This window comes from Balaenoptera acutorostrata, chromosome 3 (genome assembly GCF_949987535.1).
Source record: "Balaenoptera acutorostrata chromosome 3, mBalAcu1.1, whole genome shotgun sequence".
Classification (NCBI taxonomy): domain Eukaryota; kingdom Metazoa; phylum Chordata; class Mammalia; order Artiodactyla; family Balaenopteridae; genus Balaenoptera; species Balaenoptera acutorostrata.
In genome coordinates, this window is record NC_080066.1 from 69861979 (window position 1) to 69884541 (window position 22563).

Consider the following 22563-nt stretch of genomic DNA (forward strand, 5'->3'; position numbering starts at 1 on the left):
AATTGAGGATTCAAAAAAGGATGATGAAAAGCCATAAAGTAATGGCATGTACTGGCTCTATGAACCCACTTTTTCTAGTCAGTCTCCTTGAATACTAATTGTCATACTTCCCATATGTTTGTAAGACTTTTAATTCTTGACATCTACTATAACTAATTTAGAACACATTATTATAGTAAAAAGGTATCAATGATGGCCCATTAAAAAGTCTTGTGGGGGGCTTTCCTGGTGGTGCAGTGGTTAAGAATCCGCCTGCCAATGCAGAGGACACGGGTTCGAGCCCTGGTCCAGGAAGATCCCACATTCTGCGGAGCAACTAAGCCCATGTGCCACAACTACTGAAGCCTGCGCACCTAGAGCCCGTGAGCCACAACTACTGAAGCCCATGAGCCTAGAGCCCGTGCTCCGCAACAAGAGAAGCCACTGCAATGAGAAGCCCGTGCACTGCAATGAAGAGTAGCCCCTGCTCACCGCAATTAGAGATAGCCCACGCACAGCCAAAAAAAAAAACAAAGTCTTGTGGGGAATGAACTAATTGTATTATTAATATACTGAGAATCCCCCAAATGAACTAAGTATATTTTTTAAATGTTGAGGGTTTTTTTTTGGCCATACTGCTCGGCTTGCAGGATCTTAGTTCCCCAACCAGGGATTGAACCCGGGCCACGGCAATGAAAGTACTAAGTCCTAACTACTAAACCACCAAGGAACTCCCAAATGTTGAGTTTTAATGAGTTAGACATTAAAAAATTGAATATGTGAAATTTAAAGACTGCTTTGATTTCAAATAGGTAAACAATAACAATGATGACATCATTTTACTGATAGGGTACCAAGAAATTTGCATTTTGCCAAAATATTCAGATCAAAAAAGATTTATCAAAATAGAAATGAATAAAAAATAAAGGAAGGAAGGAAAGGGCTAGAGTCCAAAGAAAACTAAACACATCTTGGCTAAACAGCTGTGTTGGAAAAAAATTTCTTTTCTTGCAATTAAGAACCGATTTCTTTCTAAAAGACACAGGGCATTGTGTTAATAGATTTCTTTAAAAGAAAATCTGTTTTGGCTATTGAAACATTAAAAGAACAGAGCATCTGTTTTGCAAGTGAAGACAGATTGTATGGAAGAATCAAGTATCAAACCACCGATTAGACTAGTATTTAATCTGTTCTATTTAAATTTTCAATAAAAGTAAATGAAATTACATTCTTGAAATTATGGCTCGGCTATAAATATTTAACAACAGGAACCCTTAACACTAAGATGTTTTAGAGCATAAAGGAGGTAATTATTAGTATATTTTCATTATTTTTAATTCTACTTGATACCTACATCAAAACCAGGTTTTAAAGCACTCTAATCCCAAAATCACTTTTAAAGTATTATAAAAGGGAAAACTCACCATCCATGAATTCTGTACATATTGAAATTCTGTTTTCCACGAAAAATGCACCATAAAACCCTATGATATATGATGAATCACACTGTAACAAAAATAAGACAAAAGTAGTTAATAGCCTGCAAGCCAATACCACAGGCATACTTTATAAGGAAAAATGACCAAGAAAAAAATTACCTTATAAAGAATTTCCAATTCAGACATAATTTGCTTCTGAAGTTCCAGTGTAATATCTAGTAGTATGACCTAAATATATAAAGGAATCAACATTCACACATTTATTCACCTTTAAATTAAATAGTCATATTCATTGTGAAATATAAAAACTAAAAAATATGGTGTTTCCTCTATTCATTCCACCTCTCTCCTCCCCACCACAACCTCCAGTAATACAAACTGTGTCCACATCTGTCTAACACTTTGTATTGGGGGAGGTGGTATAGAAGTGATTGATGGGATCAAAGAAAAAGCCAGGTCTCAAAGGTCAGCATTAACAGCTTTAAAAGTCAGTTAAGTTATAAGACCCTTAATTTACACACCCTATTTTGGCCACATTGGTTATTTTGAGAAGAGGAAGATCGTAATGACCTTGAAACCATTAAAAAAATAATTGTCTTGTAATTCACACACTGGGCAAAAGCAGAGAGAATAATGAGTAAAAATAACATTTAAAGTAGATTTTTAGTTATGAGAGAAATAAGGAGTTTTAAAAATACGTCAGGTTTTTATATTCTTCCAGGTGGGTAATCTTTCTTTGCCAAAACTGTTATAAAATGTTGGAGCTTGAAGGAACCTCAGAAATGATTTCATCTAATTCCCTTCTTTTTTAAAAATTAATTAATTAATTAATTTTGGCTGCGTTGGGTCTTCGTTGCTGTGCACGGGCTCTCTCTAGTTGTGAGCGGGGGCTACTCTTCATTGCAGTGCATGTGCTTCTCATTGCAGTGGTTTCTCTTGTTGCAGAGCACGGGCTCTAGGCAAGCAGGCTTCAGCAGTTGCAGCACGTGGGCTCAGTAGTTGTGGCACATGGGCTTAGCTGCTCTGCGGCATGTGGGATCTTCCCGGACCAGGGCTCGAAACCATGTCCCCTGCACTGGCAGGCGGATTCTTAACCACTGAGCCACTAGGGAAGTCCCTAATTCCCTTCTTTTAGAGGAAGAAACCAAGGTTCTGAGGAGTCATGAGGCCCAGCAATGTCAGGGCCCCTCCCTGATTCCAAGGACCATGCACTTTCCAGGATGCCCTGAGGCTTTATGGTTTTCCTTAAAATATCAACCACTGAGTCAAATTCATGACATAGAAATGTACAATGGTGTATTTATAAACTTACCTAGAACAAATTCTAGTTTATTTCAAACACTTATTTTTTTAAGAAAGAAGACCGTCAACCATTCAAATTTTACTTAGCATTTCCTGTGAAGCCAATTCAAGGGAAATTGTTTTTTACTTAAAATAGACAGTGATGATAATAAAATAACTGGAAGATAATTTCTAAGATTTGTGGCAGAGTTTCTGACTCTAGACATTTCTAGATAAAAACTTAACATTCAGGATTACCAATAATAGTCTAATTAAACACCATCCAACACTGAACCACATTTTGTATTACAATGGCAGAATATGTGTGTGTGTGTGTGTGTGTGTGTGTACACACACACACACACACACACACACATATATATATAATCAATACTGGAGGAAAAAACATAAATTTTGAATTGCAAACTGCTGATAGAGCAAGGAAAGAAAAGGATAATCTCTAAAACACATATTTTATAGTCCTGACATCCATTGGGGGGAGGATAAAATGAGTACAAAAAGGCATAGCAGTTTCTATCAAGAGTTTGCTTTAGGGTTATTTATAAAAGCTCTGACTAAAACTAGACTGTAAGTGTAATACAAAACTGCCAAGAAGCATTTAAACATTTCTCCCAATCAATAGTCATTTGCCACAATATTCACTTACATTTTTGTTCCTGTATAAAATTTAGCAACAAAATTAATTCATCTAGTGTTGTTTTAATTCTATGCCATAAAATATTAGAGCTATTCACCCTACTATGTCAAGTACAGGGAATCTTTCAACCTGAAAAACTCTGCTAAAAGGAGTAAGGTATTATTTACCTTAAAGCAGTGGTTCTCAACCTTGGCCTCACATTATAATTACCTTTATATCTAGGTGTTTATATAAATATATAAGGACACTTCTAACAAATCCTGATGCACAGGGCTTACTCCAGAATAAGGGAATCAGAATCTCTAGGGTTGGGCCCACATCTCTGCATTTTTAAAAAATTTCCCAGATGATTTGTAACCCACAGTAAGGTTGAGAATCCCTTATATAAGGTTTAAAAAATGCCGTTTATCCAGTGTTTAGCATGACTAACTACTAAGATATATTGCACCTCCAGGCCCCCAATCAAGAAACAACATGATTCCACAAGGCTAACCAAAACCTTGTTATTAACCCAAAACTACCAGCTATGAACATATTCTCTTCACAGAGAACCTTAATTGGGCTCCTATGGCCTCAAATAAAGTTAAAATTCTAGCACGAGAGTCAAGGAATTCTTTCACAGTCTACCTCCAACTTGTTATTCTAGCTCCTTCTCCCACTACTCCTTACCACAAAGCCAATCTACATGTAAAACCAGATGATTTCTACCGGTCCACATGCATGTCCTGTGCTTTCCCCCATGCTGTTCCCTCCACTTGAGGTGTCTTCCTTGCTCCATTCCATAGTCACTGGCCATAAAACCTTTCCTATCCTTTAGATACAGCTTGAATGCCACCACCACCTCCACAAAGCCAGCCCCAAAGCCCTCCATCAGATCCTTTATCTTTTCCCTTATCACAAGCTGCCTTTAGCATTCATGCCTCATCTCCTAAAAACAGAAGCCTAGAGAGTACAGAGTGGTTGTAAGCCCCAGAATGGCAACAACTAAGTCTTGTGCATTTTTCTCTGGTCCCCTCCCCCCATATCCAGCACCCAGCCCAGGTTCTTACTCAAGTGGTGCCCATTAAGTGATGTGGGACTTAATTAAAGTACTCCTTACAAACATAACCCTACAAATAAGAAGCTATTTCTAGACAGGAAGGAAATGAATTGCCTGATTTCTATAACTGAATTTAAAACCAAAGACATAAACACCAAAATAAATAAAATTGCCACACTGGCCTAACATGTAGAAAGTAACACCGTATTTGTGGGACCAATCCATTGCACCCTAACAGGTCTTGATCATTCTTGGAATTTGCTATAGTCCAGAATAGTGGAGATTCCATAATGGTAAAAAAGTGAAAATGTAATTTCTGGGAACTTGAGAGGGCAAGTAAAATCTACCCTAAAATGGAAAAATTGGAAAAAAAGCATGGTGAATACTAATTTTTTTTTCTGAAGAACAAAGAAAGCATGAACTCCTTAAGTCTTCATGATTATTTTTTTTTTCTCCTTAGGAAGAGCTTAATTTTTCAAACTGGAAAGAATTTGAACATGAAGCATTTCCTGGAGAAAGGGTTAAGTGAGAAACTGAAATACCTGAGTGCATTTCCGCTGCTCTCCACTACACCTCCAGGACAAATAAGGATGAGTTGTCAAGTTAAATACAAGCAGTCAAGTGACTGAATTATAATTTACTCTGTGCTCAATTTAAATTAGTGTGAGGCTATTAAAATATACAGTATAAATACGGCAATTCATCACAAGCTGTCATGGATGACTTCATTTATTTGCTGGAGTGGCACACACTCCACTAAAGGGAAGGAGAGCAAAATCACAGGTCAAATTAAGCCGCTATTCTGTTTTAATTCGCTTATTTAATCTGTGGCGACATAATTGTCTTTTACAGTATGTACAACTCAGGAAGGAAATTTGGGAGGATTACAGTCAGTATACAAATGATTAATCAAATGGTCCATTTAAATGCTAGTTTAAAAGCAGCAGAAACCCAAAGCAGTCAAAGAATGATAATCAGCACATGCTACATACAAGGCTAAGTTTCCTGGAAGATGGATTTTTCCCAATTAGAAAATATACAATACTGGGGAATCTATTAAGCTCTACTCTTTTAAAGATTTTATAGACTACATTAACGGTATAAAAAGGTTCTGTTTGCAAGATGGCTAACAGTATTTTTATTTGTTTTCTGCTCTATTTGTTTGCAATCGTCTTGCTTAACTACATTCCTCCCCTGCCGCCCACCAAAAGCTAGTTAGAAACACATACTCATATTCAGTCATCGAATAGTTATCTTTGAAATAGCATTAGTATCATTTTCAAAGTACTCTCTTTGAGGCAAATTTTTTTCTAAACTCAGTGATATAAAATAAAAATTCAAGATACTTCTATTCTTCCCAAAATTCAACTTTCTTTTTATAATATCTGAAATATTTTCCCACCTTTGAAGTCTAAAGAGGTAAACACTAATACGCTTAGACATTGCAATATTCTTTAGACAAAAAAGTCTAGAAAATAAGAACATTTACAAGTACAAAAATTAGAAATATTTTGAGTAGGAAGAGAAAAGTAACAGATTTTCAAGGACTCTCATCTAATTGTTCACAAAGACATTCAAACTATGGGTCCAAATGACCATTTGACTTGGAAAATTAAATTTCCCTCATCATTCTATGCAGGCATCAGAGCCCTGCAGGTGATTCTGTTTAGACAAGGACTGTGATTTGCTGCTCTTCGCAATCCCTTTGTGACACCAGGCAGCCCCGTTTCACAGCTGAGGTCACTGAGAGGTTCAAGTGACATGCTTGAAGTCACACAAAAGTCAGGAGGGGGTCAGGAAAGGACCAAAGGCACTTCTAACTCTTAACCTTTCATTTCACCCTTTAATATAAAAAAAAAGCTAAGAAATACTCTGGGTGAGAGCAATGGTCCATACAAAGAACACTATGGGATATTTTGTATGTGAGCTGAACCTACTTTCAGGATGTTACTTCAAAAGATGAATGAATGAATTAAAGAACAAATGACAGAATAAAATTTATTTATTCAGTTAGTCATTCAACTAATTATGTGTTGAACATCTAGTCATTACAAGATGCTCAGTGCTCTGTACTAGGCCCTATATGCAAGGTTTTACATGAATCAATGAGTAAGACAAGGAGCTAAATAAGATCTGTTCCCCACTTACAAAGAGATTTCAGTGTAATAGGGGAAATGTACATGTATACTAATAGCAAAATACAAGGCACTATGTGATAACACCCGTAAGAGACACATACAGAGAATTCTAGGGAGGTTCAAAGGAGAAGGTGAATGAGTGATAGATATACCAGATGTGACAGGATTTATTCAAGTAAGTTCAATGGAAGAGCAAGCTTTGGAGCTGACCCTTGAAGGGTGTTAAGTATTTTGATAGGTGGAGACATGGGTGAAGGCATTCTAATTAGAAAGAAATACATGAGTAAAAGTGTTGAAGTGAGAAACTACTTGGGTTCAGATAAGGCAATGAGTTCAACTTAAAAGAAGCACAGGATTCAGACACATAAGATAATGCTTTAAAAGTAAGCTGATGACCTATTGTGGAAGATCTTGAGTTCCATTCCACAGAGCTTTTACTTGGGAAGTAATGTAGAGCCTTTGAAGACTTTTGAGAAGGGAAGAGATGTGACTAGAACTATGCTTTAAGAAGCCAAGTCCAAGGGTAGTGAGCAGAAATATAGTACAGAGCATGGACTTGAGGCAAGACTTCCCTGAGTTCAAAGCCTGGTTCCATTACATATTAGTTGTGGGACTATGTTACTTAACTACGCTGTGCCTCAGCTTCTGTGTCTTAAAATGAGGATCCATAATGGTAGTAACTGCAAAAGGTCATTGTGAGCATTAAATGAGGAAAATGTATGTAGAGTGCTTAGCACAGTACAAATGATCAATAAATGGGAGCTTCTATTTTTGAGAGAATAATTTAAAAGCTGGTCAACATGTCTGACAAGACACAAAAACAAGCATCTGGATTTGCATGGTGACAAGAAAGGAAGAGATACGAAAAATTAAATAACAACAACAAAAAAAACAAAACCAGAAAAATCAACAGGCTTCTAGACATTAGATATCAGCTAAAATGGGACAGTGATCCCTAAAGATGGAAAACAAATAAGATGAGTCCTATGACTGTTCAGCTTACTAACTAGACAAGAGTTTCCAGGCCCCTCCCTGCATGGAACCCCTGCATGGAACCCAGGGGGAGCTCAGCCACCTCCCTAAGCTGAGAGAACTGGGAGTCTGAGGAGGCCAAGGCAGCTAGAGTTCACTGGCAGAAGAGCAAAAGGAGACAGCTCCAGAGAGCTGCAGACGGCCCCTGAAGTCTTCAGCTGAGTAACAACTAGCACGTGGATGTCAGGAAATTACCTGAGGCCAGGGAAAGAACCCCCAGAAAGAACCAGGAGAAACAATCTCCAACCCTCACACTAGGCAGAGTTTGTGTTCCCACCAGCCAGGATGGAAAACCTATATTTGCCAAGGCATTGGGGTAAAGTATTCAGAAGATTACTGCTTCAGCTGACTGGGGAAAATTAGTTCTAGACTAACCACTGGGATGGTCCCATCTCATAAAGCTTAAAAGCAAGTCTTGAAGGGATCAAACTGTTTCAGATTCACTAAACACCGTCTCAGAATAAAGCTCAAGAATATTTACAGGAATGAGCCTATGCCATACGACTGGCATCCAGTAAAAAATTATAAGGTATTAAAAAATACAACCCCAAATGGGGAGAAAAAGCAATCAGACAAAACTGACCCCCAAATGACACTTATCATAGAATTAATAGGCAAGACCATTAATTCAGTTATCATAACTATACTCCACATATGCAAGAAGGTAGAAGAAAGATGGAGCATGTTAAGTAGAGACATGGGAGATGTAAAAAAGACCCATGTAAACTTCCAGGGATAAAAAGTACAATGTCTGAAATGAAAAATATACTGAAAAAAATTAATAACAGATTAGACAATGCAGATGAAAGGACAAAAACCTGAACATGTGACAACAGAAACTATCCAAAAGTGAAACGTTAGAGAGAAAAAAAAGCCTAGAATAAACAAACAACAGAGTATCATTTTGCTATGGGACAACTTCAAGTGACCTAATATAAATGCAATTTAAGTTCCCAAAGGTTGGGGGGGGGGGATACTTGAAGAAATAATGGCTAAAATTTTTCCAAATTTAATGAAAACTAAAAATCCACAAATTTCCATCTCAACAAATCCTAAGTACATGAATCATGAGGAAAATTACATAAAACCTCACCATAATCAAACTGCATAAGACTAGCGATAAAAAAAATCTTAAAAGCAGTCAGACATATACACACTACCAAATGTAAAATAGATAGCTAGTGGGAAGCAGCTGCAAAGCACAGGGAGATCAGCTCGGTGCTTTGTGACCACCTAGAGGGGTGGGATAGGGAGGGTGAGAGGGAGACACAAGAGGGAGGAGATATGGGGATATATGTATATGTATAGCTGATTCACTTTGTTATAAAGCAGAAACTAACACACCATTGTAAGGCAATTATACTCCAATAAAGACGTTAAAAAAAGAGAAAAACAGTCAGAAAAGACATCAGTTCTAATGTACAGAGGAATAAAGATTTTAAATGACAGTAAGAATGAATGCAAGCCAGAAAACAGTGAAACAAAATCTTTAAACTACTGAAAGAAAAGGACGATTAACCTAGAATTCTATGTCTGGCAAAAATGTCTTCCAAAATTTAAAGTCAAATATACACTTTTCAAGACATGCAAAAGCTGAAAGTATTCATTGCCAGGACACTCATGCACTATAAGAAATGTAAAAGATGGGAGTCCTTCAGACAGAAGGAAAATGATACCAGACAGAAATCTGGATCGACACAAGAGAATAAAGAGCACTGAAAAAATGTGAGTACATATAAACATTTTCTTACATTTAAAATGCTTTTAAAAGACAACTGTCTAAAGCAAAAACAGTAACAATGTATTCTGGAGTTTATAACATGAGTAAGTAAAATGTACGATAACCAATGTGAGGATAAGGGAAATGAAAGTATACCATTGTAAAGTTCTCACACTATAGGTAAAGTGGCACAATATTACTTGAAGGTAGGGCTTCTCTGGTGGCACAGTGGTTAAGAATCCGCCTGCCAATGCAGGGGACACGGGTTCGAGCCCTGGTCCAGGAAGATCCCACATGCCGCAGAGCAACTAAGCCTGTGTGCCACAACTACTGAAGCCCGTGTGCCTAGAGCCCGTGCTCCGCAACAAGAGAAACCACCGTAATGATAAGCCCGCGCACGGCAATGAAGAGTAGCCCCGCTCGCCGCAACCAGAGAAAGCCCACGCGCAGCAACGAAGACCCAACATAGCCAAAAATATATACATAAAAAATAAATTAAAATTACTTGAAGGTAGACTATGATAAATTAAAGATGTATACTATAAACTCTAAAGCAGCTGCTTAAAAAAAGGACATACAGACAGAATAAATAGAAAACAAAGAGCAAATTGATACACTTAAACCTAACCGTATCAATAATCACATGCAATGTAAATGATCTAAATATCTCAATTGAAAAACAGAGATTATCACACTGGATTAAAATACAAGACCCAACTATATGCTGCCTACAACAAATCCATCCCAAATATAAAGATACAACAGGTTAGAAGTAAAAGGCTATATCATGCTAACACTAGTCAAAGTAAAGCTGGAGTAGCGATATTAATATCAGACAATGTTGATTTCAGAGCAAAGAATATTACCATGGATAAAGAAGATCACTTCTTAATGATAAAGGGGCCAATTCATCAAGAGGACATAACAATCCTAAATAACCTAACAGATCTTCAAAAAATATGAAGTAAAAAAATGATAGAACTTCAAGAAAAAATAGACAAATACACAATTGTTGCTGCAGATTTCAACACCCTTCTTTCTTGTTAATAGGACAAGTAGATAAAAAATCAGTAAAGATACAGAAATTTGGAACAACACTAACAGCCAACTTAATCTAATTGACATTTATCTTATATCCTATACAACAGACTATACATTCTTTTCATGTGCACAGAGAAGACTTACCAAGATAAGTCATATTCTGGGCCAAAAAATAAACATCAATAAACTTAAAATAATTCCAGTTATACAAAGTATGTTCCCTGACCACAATGGATTTAAATTAGAAATCAGTAACAGAAAGATATCTGGAAAACTCCCCAAATATTTGGAAACTAAATAATACTCCTAAGATTTAATAAAAAACTCTGCCTGTTTTAAAGAAATGATACATTTCTTTCTCTTAGAATATGACTATTATATAAGCAAAAATGGTTTTTGCCTTCACTGCCAAGAAGCTCAGGGCTAAACAAAAAGTTTAAACACAATAATCATATCTACTCAAATCATTCATTCATTCAACTCAGTTTGAGCATCTAGTATGTGATTTTATAGAATCGAGGGATACAACACAATACAGTCCCTGCTCTGTAGCTCAGTTTTATGGGCAGGTCTAGTGAATAGTATATTTGTAAAGCCCTACTGTTTTCATTTATTGAAAGTCTCTACTTTAACAGCTCTTTTTAAAATGTGTCCTTTCTTTAAAATTGCATTTAATCCTTTCCAGAAACAACTGTTAGCCACACCCAACTAAATAATCATGCAGAAGAATTTTAATATCAGCCTAGGTTAAACATAATTCAAAATGTATGAAATTATGAAAAATTATAATGCACTTGCAAGGCCAAATAGTAAGTTTTGGGGGGTGATTTATAGCAGTGCTCCCCTCTCCTGGAATAAATAACCTAAAGTTGACTGTCTTTAAACACACCACTGACAACCATCTAAAAGTTCTGACATTGGAGGAACAAACAGATAACTAGATAAGAAGGAAAACAGTGTTGGAGTTGGTGGAGGTGTCCTCTGAATGAAGAGGAGCTCAGAAGGTATAGCAAGAACAACCCAATGACGAGCTGGTACCACAGAGCTGTACTCAGTGAACTCAGGGGAAGACTGAGGTGGAACCTGGCCTCTACAGTACCTACCCTGGAAACTGTCTGGACTCCAGGGTCCTCCTCTTTAAAATGTGGGCCATGACAGATGATCTCTAAGGTCTCTTTCAGTTCTACAATTCTGTGAACCTAGTTTGGCTGGAATATCAAAGAAAATATCCCAAGAAGGAGCTCTGTGGTAATGCCTCACCAAAAGCTATTTGAGTTGTTAAAACTAGACTTGATAATACTCGTAACACATTCTAGTTGCTGTATTAAGTGTGGTATTGAAGACCTGGGTCTCAGTTTTGGTTTAACTTTACTAAAAGGTACAACCAATTGCAATTTAAGTGTTCCGATTCTTAGTTTCCTAGATAAGATAAAAAGATACAGAAATATACACTATGCAAGTATTGGGGAAAGAGACTGAATTCTCACTATGGTTAGCTAAGAAGGAATCTTGGAGGAGATGGACCTTGAAAGGATAGATGGAAATCAAAGGGATGGGCAACGGTAATAACTTATATAAAGGCTACAGGGTATAGCAGAAGACATGTGCTTTGGAGGCAGATGGATTTTGTTTTAAATTTTGGCCTTGGCTCTTCCATCTGTGTGACCTTGGACAATTCAGTTTTCTGAGTCTCAGTGTCCTCAAATCTAAAATAATAGGCTTACTTTATAGTTTTAAGGATTAAAGATAATAGCAATATAGAGTCTAGCACAATATCTGGCATATAGTAGTCATTCAAAAAATAAAAGCTTTCATTATTAAGGGCCCAGAGACAGAAGATAATGGGCATAACAGAAAGCAACATGCAGGTAAAGCAGAGGATGTGGTTGTAAAGGTAGGCAGGGGCCTATCTGTAGAGTGCCTAACCAATTTGCGGGGGAGTAAGGAACAAAGCAAGCCTGACTAGTTTGTTAGCTAAGAGCCCAGTTTGGAAGTGGAGTTCTACGGAGTTAATTTGAGGTAGTAAAGGTTTCAGTCAGAGGTGCAATTCAAGAGACTGCATTAGGGAAATCTGAGATAAAATGATGGGAAAATCAAGCACCAGCAGCCAATGCCAGAGATTAAATCCAAAGTAGCACGGGCAGGACTGGGAGCTTGAAGTACGGCAGGGATGGGGTGTGACCATGAACACAACGGAAACAAGTAAGGAGCATCTAAGGTAGTTGCCTTGAAGATCCCTGAGTTACGTGCAGCTTCACTCTATTCGGGGTGTGGTGTTAGGGTATCTCAGGATGCCGTAAAGATGTAAAGAAGCAAGGCAGGCTTCATAGGCTTTATGTTGTACACTATTGGGGCTGGGGGAAGAGGGGTGCTAAGAGGGGTGTCAGATCGGGGATTCACCTTCTCAACTCCAGTGGCAGAGTGAAAGGTACAGTGAGGAAATTATTATAAAAGTCCAGGTAGGAGGTATGTGGGCCTGATACAAGGCCAAAGCGATGAGAACAGAAAGAAAGTTACACATGGACCCATTTCAGGGGAAATTTCTGACAGGATGTGGTGACTTACAGGATGTGGCAGATGAAGGAAAGAAAGGAGTGAATAACTACTAAGTTTTTGAACTGTAAGATGAGGAAGACAGGGATGCCACTGAGCCGGGAACACGGAAAGAAGTGTAGGTGACGATGATGAGAAGAATCACAATTTGAGGAGCTTACAACTGAGCATTCGGAGGCACCTGAAAGACGTGAATGTCACAACAGGGCCAGAGCTTCCATCACCCACCACCCAAACCTTAAAGCACTTCATTTCTTCTTTGACAATACCTGTGACTCAAGCTAAGGGGGCTTGGGGGCGGGGAGAGCATCAAAAATTTCATGAATTTCATAAAACTTATCCAGCACTTACCTTTACAGCTAATATTTTCCCACTTGGAACATGATATGCTCTATGGAAAGAAAAATAATAAAATCACTTGGGATCACTAAACAACCTACCAAGTGCTTAAGGACATAAATGTAAATCTGAACACATCCTCAGCGAGGGGATATATGATACTTTCAAAGAACACTAATAACAGTAGTCATTTACATTTCTATTGAGCTTAATGGTTTACACAGTGACTCACTATGTAGTACCTTAAAATAACCCTCTGAGGTAATGCTGGTATTATTATACACTTTTTAGAGCCCAGAACTCTGAAGCATAGAGAAGTTCAGCAGTTCACCCAATGGCACGAGTCAGTAAGAGGCAGAACTAGACATTAAACCCAAGTCTTCTGGCTCCAGATCCCTTACAACATACTGTCACTGTGTGTGCGTGGGTGTCTTCTACAGCTCTCTGCTAAGCACGGTACAGAGCCACATAAAATGGGAGGTTTCCCTTTTATCTCAGTTACATATACAGATAAACTACATCCCTACATTTCATCAAAATAATCTCAAAACACATGGCTTAAGATATAAATTCACGTACAAAGTCATAGAGTTACAAGGGTCAAGTATGAGGTTCATCTTTTCCTAAAGCTGGCATTTCTCGATATTTTTTTAAAAAGCTACAGAACAGAGGCAAGCTCAAATGATCAGATATAGTGAAATAATTACAATTTAAATCAAGCAATATGAATACATTCATTTATGAAAAAGAGTAAGAGAATAATGTTTGCAGAAATAAAATACCATTACATCTCATCAAGACCTTTTGTGTTGAAATGAAATGTGTATGCATGCACTGCAAGGAATGCACATTCTGACCAACTATCCAAAAACAATTTGCTTTATATATAAATTTCAAAACAAACCAAATAACATAAACAAGCACTGTTATTACAAGTCCATATAGGTATAAAGAAACGAATTAGTTTGGAAGAACTAAAATCTTGCTCCAGAGAAGATTTTACATATTAGCCAAGATCCAACTGATCTTCCCCTCACTCAGTTAGTGTTAAGATGTAAGTGGGGTAGGGAAGATGTGAGGGAATGGAATTTAGCTTCTCAGGAATTCCCCATCCTTACATGCCAAGTTGCTAAATAAATTTACCGGGCTCCCAATTTTTACTGGGTAATGACCTAGTAGTAAACATTGTTCATTCCTTTTATTTTTTAATTGAGATATAACTGACATGTAATATTATATTAGTTTCAGGTGTACAACATAATGATTCAATATTTGAATATATTGTGAAATGATCACCACAGTAAGTCTAGTTAACACCCATCATCACACAGTTACAAAAATTGCTTATTTCATAAAACAAAAACAAAACATATATTCCACTATTAGCAAAATAAAAACTTTATTTTCTGTTGTTTTGGCATAAATATTCATGTGGTTGCTCTGAAAATTTTTAACAGCTTTATTGAGGTATAATTATATATGGTAAAATTCACTTGCTTAAGTGTACACTTCAAGATTTTTAGAAAATTTACAGAGTTGTGCAATCATTGACAAGTGTTTTTAAAGTGACTGACTTATAGAAATCGTTCAATTATTAAGAACCTACAAGTATTTGTAACTTTTCACATATAAAATGTTATAAATTCAGGTATGACTAAGAAAAAACATATATATCAACATTAATGTATATATCCATACATAGGACTGTTATAAAAAATTCATTCTGCTTCTCCTACTTGAGTGGACAAAGGTCAAGCCAATTATGGAAGGTAAACTTAGTCTTTATTTTATCAATTAATTGTAGAGAAATTCAGGTATATCTCATTTAAAGGAAAGGCAAGCTTATAAAAATCAGCAATTGTTCACTTTACCAAAGAGTACTTTAATCTGTATAAGTGTCTAAAGACTTTCTCTAAACACCAACCTCCCTAGTATATATAAATACTATTAAATTATAAAACTTAAATTATTTAAAAATTGTTGTACTTTGTATAAAGTGATACACATTTTTAAAGTGGAACCCTTATATTATACTGGTTTTACAACAAATTACCAGTTACTTTATTACCTATGCTAACATCAGACTTTTAAAATGTGAAACTACATGTCATGATTTGATTCATGATATATCTGAACTCATGTAATAAATTAATATATAAAAACTTACATTGTATTTTTTCTCAGTGCATGACAGAGAAGTTTGTTGGACTCAGCCAATTTGAAGTATGACTTGAAGGAATTTAGTAACTTTATTCCAGGTAATATAATATGTAACATTTAATAATGACATATTGTTTTTCCTCTTGAATTGTCATGGTCTCTTCCAATTTCAACATTTTAAAATACTAGATATTAGAATCACTAACTGAAGGCTGAAACGTAAAGATAAATAGTTGAATGCATACACAAGGATCCAGAAGTTGTAAAAAGAACAGTGATGTTACACTGGACAATGAGCAACACCCGGACGTTTTAGACCAACAGGAGGGACAGGGAAACGATTAGCAAATAACCTAGTACATATACCATACTGGACACTTTGGCAACTTAATTAGCTTGTCAAGAAAGCTGATCTCTTTTCCAAAAGAAGGGTCTCCTATTTCCACATGAATTAAAAGCGGAGGCTTGATGATTTAATTATGATGCATGCTAATTCATCCGTGGAAGTTTGGGTTCGATTTCGAGCAATAAAGATGCTGTGTGGTTTGGTTTACAGTGCAATGAGAGTACCCATTTAACACTTAATCATCAATGAGAAGTGGATGACAAAAGCAGTGCCAGGGATGAGTCCAGTGTGTCCCTTAACTTTGCAAATGGCATTCTACCCAGAGAAAAGGAATTTGTTTATTTTCAGTGGATACTGCATCTCAATTGCTTTGACCTCAACTGTCTTAATCTTCCTCAACACTGTAAAGTGATTAATGAAGTTTGAATGGAGGCTCTGGTTACACCAAAAGACAACTATACACCTCTGCATTGTTTTAATTAACTGCTAACACTTCAAATTAGTTTGTTGCCACAGTAATTACCTGTTCCAATGAGTGCATGGAGGTAGTATTTTTGTAAGTTATTTATAGTGCTGAGTCCTTGAGCATTCCATTTTGTTCATGACCAGCACAGAGCTTCTGGGAAGAATCCCAGCCCTTAAAATTGAGCACACAATATAGGATTTAGGATTGTAAAAGCTTTAGGATTGTAAAAGCTAAGTAGCCTGGTATAAACTTTTTGAGTTTTTAAAATAACAAGGAGACCAGCAAAAGAGAACATCTATACTTTCCACACTTTCTTATTTTCTTTTTCTACTTGGAACCATAGGTTCTATGTGATTGGACAAAAAAGTTGGTACCAACATTTAACTTTGGTAGAGTACAAATTCAGATAATGTATTGAGCAAATACGTAACATAAAGAACTGTCTTATCTAATCCCTTCCTTTTGCAGTAGAAACATCTAAAAGCCAGGTTAAAAAACTTGTCCAAGCTTACACAGTTAGTCAATGGCAAAGACAAGACTGGAACTGAGGCAGAACATACATATTCTAGGACCTAAAAAAGTATGTGGTAATGTTTAAGTGTTCTTAACTGCATTCTAGAACAGGGGAACTCATAATTCAAAACTTACAAAGGTGCTGACCTATTTCAATCAGGCTAAGACCATCACATTGAATCTTTCCAAGCAAGGAATCTTCTGCAATTACTGCCAATCTACCAGGGGAGGCAGAAGAGTGAGGGTTGTAATCTCTAAGTCACTGCCTGGGTTCTGATGCTAGCTCTGACACTTCTTCATGTGAACCTGGCCTGTTATTAAACCTCACCTTGTCTCAAGTGCCTCAAGTCTGAAAAGGGGAAATCAGTCCCTACGTTATAAACTTGTGAGGTTCAGTGAGATAAGGAAAGCACGTAGGACAGGGCCTGGCACGTAGTAAGCGGGCATTACATGTTAGCTAGAAAGTTTTCAGGGTAGCTGGGTTTTTTAAAACCCACTAAAACAGGCTGAAAGGCAAGAGTTATCTCTGTGCTTTAAGACTCAGGCTATGTGCTCTACAAACGAAGGTTAATAAAGCTTTAACAATGAAGACTGGCAAAAAGCTGCAATATAGCACTTACTGTTAAGAAAAGCAAGTAGTGTTACATCATGGTGAACCAACTTTGAAAACAAAGAATTAGTCATCTGAAATGCTATGGCTATACCATGATTCAAATTCTAAAATTTCTTACCATGCTTATCTCCTGACCACTAATTAACTTAATTACACTCAGACAGGTGTGATAAGTGCCATATTCCAGGTATTCATCTTAGCAGAAACACCAGTGGACAGTAACTGTTGCTAAATGAGAAGCCCAATTTTTTATTCTCCTTGGATTAACAGGAAAATATAAGCTACCTTAAAAAATCCACACAACTTCCTTTAATATACACCCTCATAGACTATAACATTTTGAGGCCTCTCCTAGTCTTCAGACTTTAGTATCTCTGTTATAACCCCCAGCACACTGCAGAAAAATTGTTTATATGTCTGTCTTCCATACTGGGCAGGGACACTACCGTGTCTTAATCACCTTTGCATTCTTTATACTTTGCACAAGTCCTGGCCCATGATACAGGTACTCCAAACTTAATAGATGTTTGACAAATGATTATTACTTCTGGATGAAAAAAATTTATGTAATTGTTGAATAAAGCAGAAATGTATTTAATTAATTAATGCATTTAATTAATTGAATGCATATAGACATTCTACATGCATTTAATTGATTAATTAACTCCATAATCTTATGAGTAGGAGCAGGAGTTATTCTTCCCTAGCTTTACTGTGATATAATTGACATACAACATGAGTAGAAGTTATTATCATCCCCATTTTATGGGTAGATTTCTAAGCGCTGAATCAAAAGTCCTTACAAGGATTTCATGATCTGGCCCTTGATTACCTCACTAATTTCTGCTTCTGTCAATCTCCCTTATCCACAATACTCACTCTGCTCCACCAAACATCTTTCTGCCTCAGGCCCTTTGCACCTACACTCAGCCTGGACCACTCTTCCTCCAATATCCACTTGGCTTGCTCTATCACTTCCTTCAGGTTCAATGTTACTTCTTTGACTATCTTACATAAAACAGCCCATTTTCTCTTTCTTTATTTTTTATAGAATTCATCAACACCCTACACAATTTATTTATTGTTTGTCTCATACCACCAGAAAGCAAAGCACTGTGAAAACAGGGACATTTTTTGTTGTTGTTCACTACTGTACCTCCAGTGCCTAACACTGTGCTGGGCACATTTTATAAACATTTGTTGAATGAATGAATAAATTTCCTGAACTGCTATAGGTCTTTTTATTTTTTTTATGACAGTTTTGTTTTTCTAGGAAATTGTCCATTTTCTGTTTTCAAATTTATTGTCGTAAAGTTATTCATTATACCCTCTTATTTTTAAAGTCTCTGCTCTGCCTAGAATTATGTCTCCTTTTTAAATTCTAATTTTATTATTTGTGTCTTCTCTCTGTTATACTTGAGCAATTTTTCCAAAAATCCCAGTTGGTTTTCTTGAATTATTAATATTTCTTGAATTTTAATTTCATTAATTGTTTTCTTTAGTATTCCTTTCCTTCCACTTTCTTTGGGTTTAACCCCTTCCCTTTAAAAAAAATTATTGATTTAGATGTTAAACCTATTTATATCCAGTTTTTTTCTGACATATATACAAAAAACTATCCTTTAAGTAAGACTTGGACTGCAGCTCATGAGTTTTCATATATGATATTTCTTTACTGTTCAGTTGTAAATATTTTTATCCCATTATGATGTGTTACATGACCAATAAATTATTCAGATGTGTGCATTTTAATTTCCAAATGAATGAGAGGGTTAACATTATTATTAATTTCTAAACTAATTGTATAGTCAGAAAAAGTGACCTGTATGTTACAAATTTAATTGAGACTTGCTTTGTGCCCTAGTACATAATCAGTTCTTAAATAAGTTTTCTGTACCTGAAAATAATGCATATCCTCAACATGACTGATAAAGAGTGCTCTATGATCATGTGATCAATTTGTTCACTATGATGCTAAAAATCTTCTATATCTTTAATTTTTAATTTTGGTCAGATTGATCTGTTGATTACTGAGACACATTCTACCACTATAACTGTGGATTTATCAAATTTTCCTTGTAATTCTGTCAAGTTTTTTGCTTTACATATTTTAAGGTTATGTTATTAGTTATATACAAGCTTAGGACTATTATGTATTCACAGTCTTTTTCTTCTGTCATCATATCGTAGTCCTTTCTATCTTCATCCCTAAAAAAAACCCCCAAAACAAAAAAACACAAAACTTTCTGCCTTAAAGTCTGCTTTGTCTTATGTTAATATAACCACAATAGCTTTCTACTGATTAGTTTTTACCTGGTATCTTTTCCCCAACCTTTTCCTTTCAACCTTTCTCTGTCTTTACGTTTTAGGAATACATTCTAAAATAGTCAAAAATAGTAGATAGCTGTATTTTTTAAAGTTTCACTTGACCAATCTACTAACTGGCAACATCAGTTGACATATTTAATATACTTATTAATACATATAGATTTATTTCTACCACCTTATTCATTTACTTTACACCTCTCTCCCTCTACTATATTGGATTATCCCCCCTTTATTCCCTCTATTTGTTTCGAAGTTATACATTCCATTCATTATCTTTCAGTTGTTACCCATACGTTTTAAAATCATATCTGACTTAACAAAATATAAAGTTAATTGCTATCCCTATTCTTCTCTCAAACAATATAAAAATCTTAGAATGCTATAATTCCAATCAGCTCTTCTCATCTTGTATTATTTTGTCCAGTCTTTTTGTTTGACTTCATTTTGAAGTCCCTAAATTAATCACTACAACTGTTGTTTTGTAGTCACATTTATCTAAATAGTCACCATTCTTTCTTTCATTTTATTCCTTTCTGGATTCAATTGGATTCAGTTTCTTTCTACCTAAAGCATTTCTCTCAGTTATAAACTAACTCTCCCTCCTTCCCTATAAAACTATCTTTTTCTCACTCCCTCTGTCTATACATATAGACACATATATTCTTTTATATTAATTTCTGAAGATGTATTTATTTTGCCCTCACTCTTGAATGATAGTTTAACTGAGACAATCATTTCCTTTTCATCTTTTGAGGATACCATTGTCTTTCAGCTTTCATTACTATTGTGTAAGTCTGCTGTCCTCAATTTGCTGGCCAATAAATGCCACTGAAGGTTCTTGGACAGAAAAGTGATATGATCAAAATCCTTATTCTGGCTGCATATTACCACAATACTACTAGAAATGAGGAGAAACTAGAGAGAGCAAGGGGCACTTAGAAAGCTGTTACAGTAGTCTACATAAGAGGTGGTGATACGAACCTACCTAGTATTCACAGATATGGAAAAGGGGAAATAGATACAAAAGATTTTGGCCAGAGATAATTTATGAAACATGGGGATTAGGAAGCTGAATCTAAAATTTCAAGCTAAGATCATAGGAGAATTATAGTGTTTATTAACAGAAATAGAAGAATCTTACCTAGTTAGCCTTAGACTACATAATGCTGCACTTTTAAGCTCCATGAGGGCAGAGATCACATCCACTTCGTTCAACAATGTGTATAAAGCATCTAGAACAATACTTAGCACACAGTAGATACTCAGATATTTAGGAGTTAATAAATAAATGGGGCAGTCAGGAGAGAGGAGAAAGAAAAAAGGAAACAAGAAGAACTAACAATTCCTGAGAGTCCACAGAATTATTCTAATCTCTGTATGATGTATGTAACATAAGCCACATTTCACAGATAATAATAGAAACAGACTCAGGGATATTAAGGCAATAAGAATTCATGAATGGCAGATACAGGATTCAAATCCGGGTCTTTTTCACTTCAACGCTTGCATTCTTTCCAGTATAGACAGGGTATACACAAGGAATCATTTGAAATATGTTTACTTCAGAATATTGTGAACGTTGAAGGTGAAATTCAGAAAAAGAACGCATTAAAATTCCACCTACCATATTCCCTACCCCGTGGTTTATGTGGCTGAATTTCCATCGGCATCAACTACTCTGATGCTTTATATGTCACATGTTGCTGTTATTATTTTTTTTCTTTAAAACTGTTATGTAACGTCACTAGTGTGTGCTTTAACTATACTGTAAACTCTAATTACCAAACTATATTGCAAATTCTTAATATAGGGTCTGTGTCTTATCCTATTTTATAGTAAGTTTCAAGGTCAGAGTCAAGGTTCATTCTCTTCATTGCTGTGTCCCCAACTTCTACCATGGTATATGACATACTCTCCTCTTAATTTATGTATTTAATAAATAATGCATGTCTCCAACTGCCAAGCACTATGGGGGGTACTGCGGCTGGAGTAGAGAACAAACCAGACAAGGTTTCTGCTTTCCTGGAGCTTACTGATGGGGGAAGAATGACAATAATCAAATAAATATATGTCAGGTAGTAGAAGTGCAACAAAAAAGACTAAAGGTAGGGATATAGAGATTGATCAAGATTAGGGGCATTTTTAAAAATATTATGAGTGGGAGGAGTTAGGGAATGCCCCTCTCATTAGGTTATATTTGAGCAGTAAAGGAGCATACCCTTTAAAGAGCTGGAAAAAGAGGACTTCGGGCAGAGGAAATGTTAAATTCAAAGGCTCTAAGGGGCAAGTGTTTGTTTGACATGTGCGTGGAAGTGGAATAAGCAAGAGGGCTAGTTGTGGGAGACAAGGTCAGAAAGGTAATGGAAAGACAGACTGTGTAATACCATTTAGGCCATGGTGGGGACTCTGGCTATCATTTTGAATGATACAAAAAGCCATAGGGTCAGGGGGAGAGCTTATATTTTAGAAAGATCATTTTGGCTATCGGGTGGAGAGAACTCCTTGTAGGAAAGCAAGGACAGAAACTAGGAGACTAGTTGGGAGGCTACTGCAATAATCCTAGCAAGAGATAACAGAGGCTTAGAATATAGTGGTAAGTCAGAGGTGGTCAGCTTGTTGAAATAGTTTTGAGGAAAAGCCAACAAGCTTTGTGGGTCAATACGATGGATGGTCTGAGAGAAAAAGAAGGAAGAAGAATGACTGGAAAGTTTTTGTCATGAGCAACTTGTAGAACAGAGTTTCCATTTACAGATTAGAAAAACTGTAGAAGGAACAGGTTTCAGAGGAAACCAAGAGTTCAGGTTTGGGTAACTGTGAAATGCCTAAAAGACATTCAACTGGTAATTAGATATGAGTCGGAAGTTCAGGACAGAGGACAGGACTGGAGATATACATTTGGGCTTCATCAGCATATAGAT

General features: G+C 36.2%; 1 protein-coding gene across 3 annotated transcripts in view; it reads right to left on the reverse strand.

Moving 5' to 3' along the window:
- The window catches only part of MAP2K5 (mitogen-activated protein kinase kinase 5), a 261514-nt gene that overhangs the window by 168569 nt on the left and 70382 nt on the right, over positions 1-22563 (reverse strand). For all 3 annotated transcript variants that reach the window (XM_007166074.2, XM_007166073.3, XM_057542056.1), the window contains 3 exons: positions 13232-13271; positions 1578-1646; positions 1404-1485 (listed from right to left, as the gene is read on the reverse strand). In XM_007166074.2, the coding sequence (XP_007166136.1) occupies positions 1404-1485; positions 1578-1646; positions 13232-13271 (191 nt within the window). The remainder of the gene's footprint in view (positions 1-1403; positions 1486-1577; positions 1647-13231; positions 13272-22563) is intronic.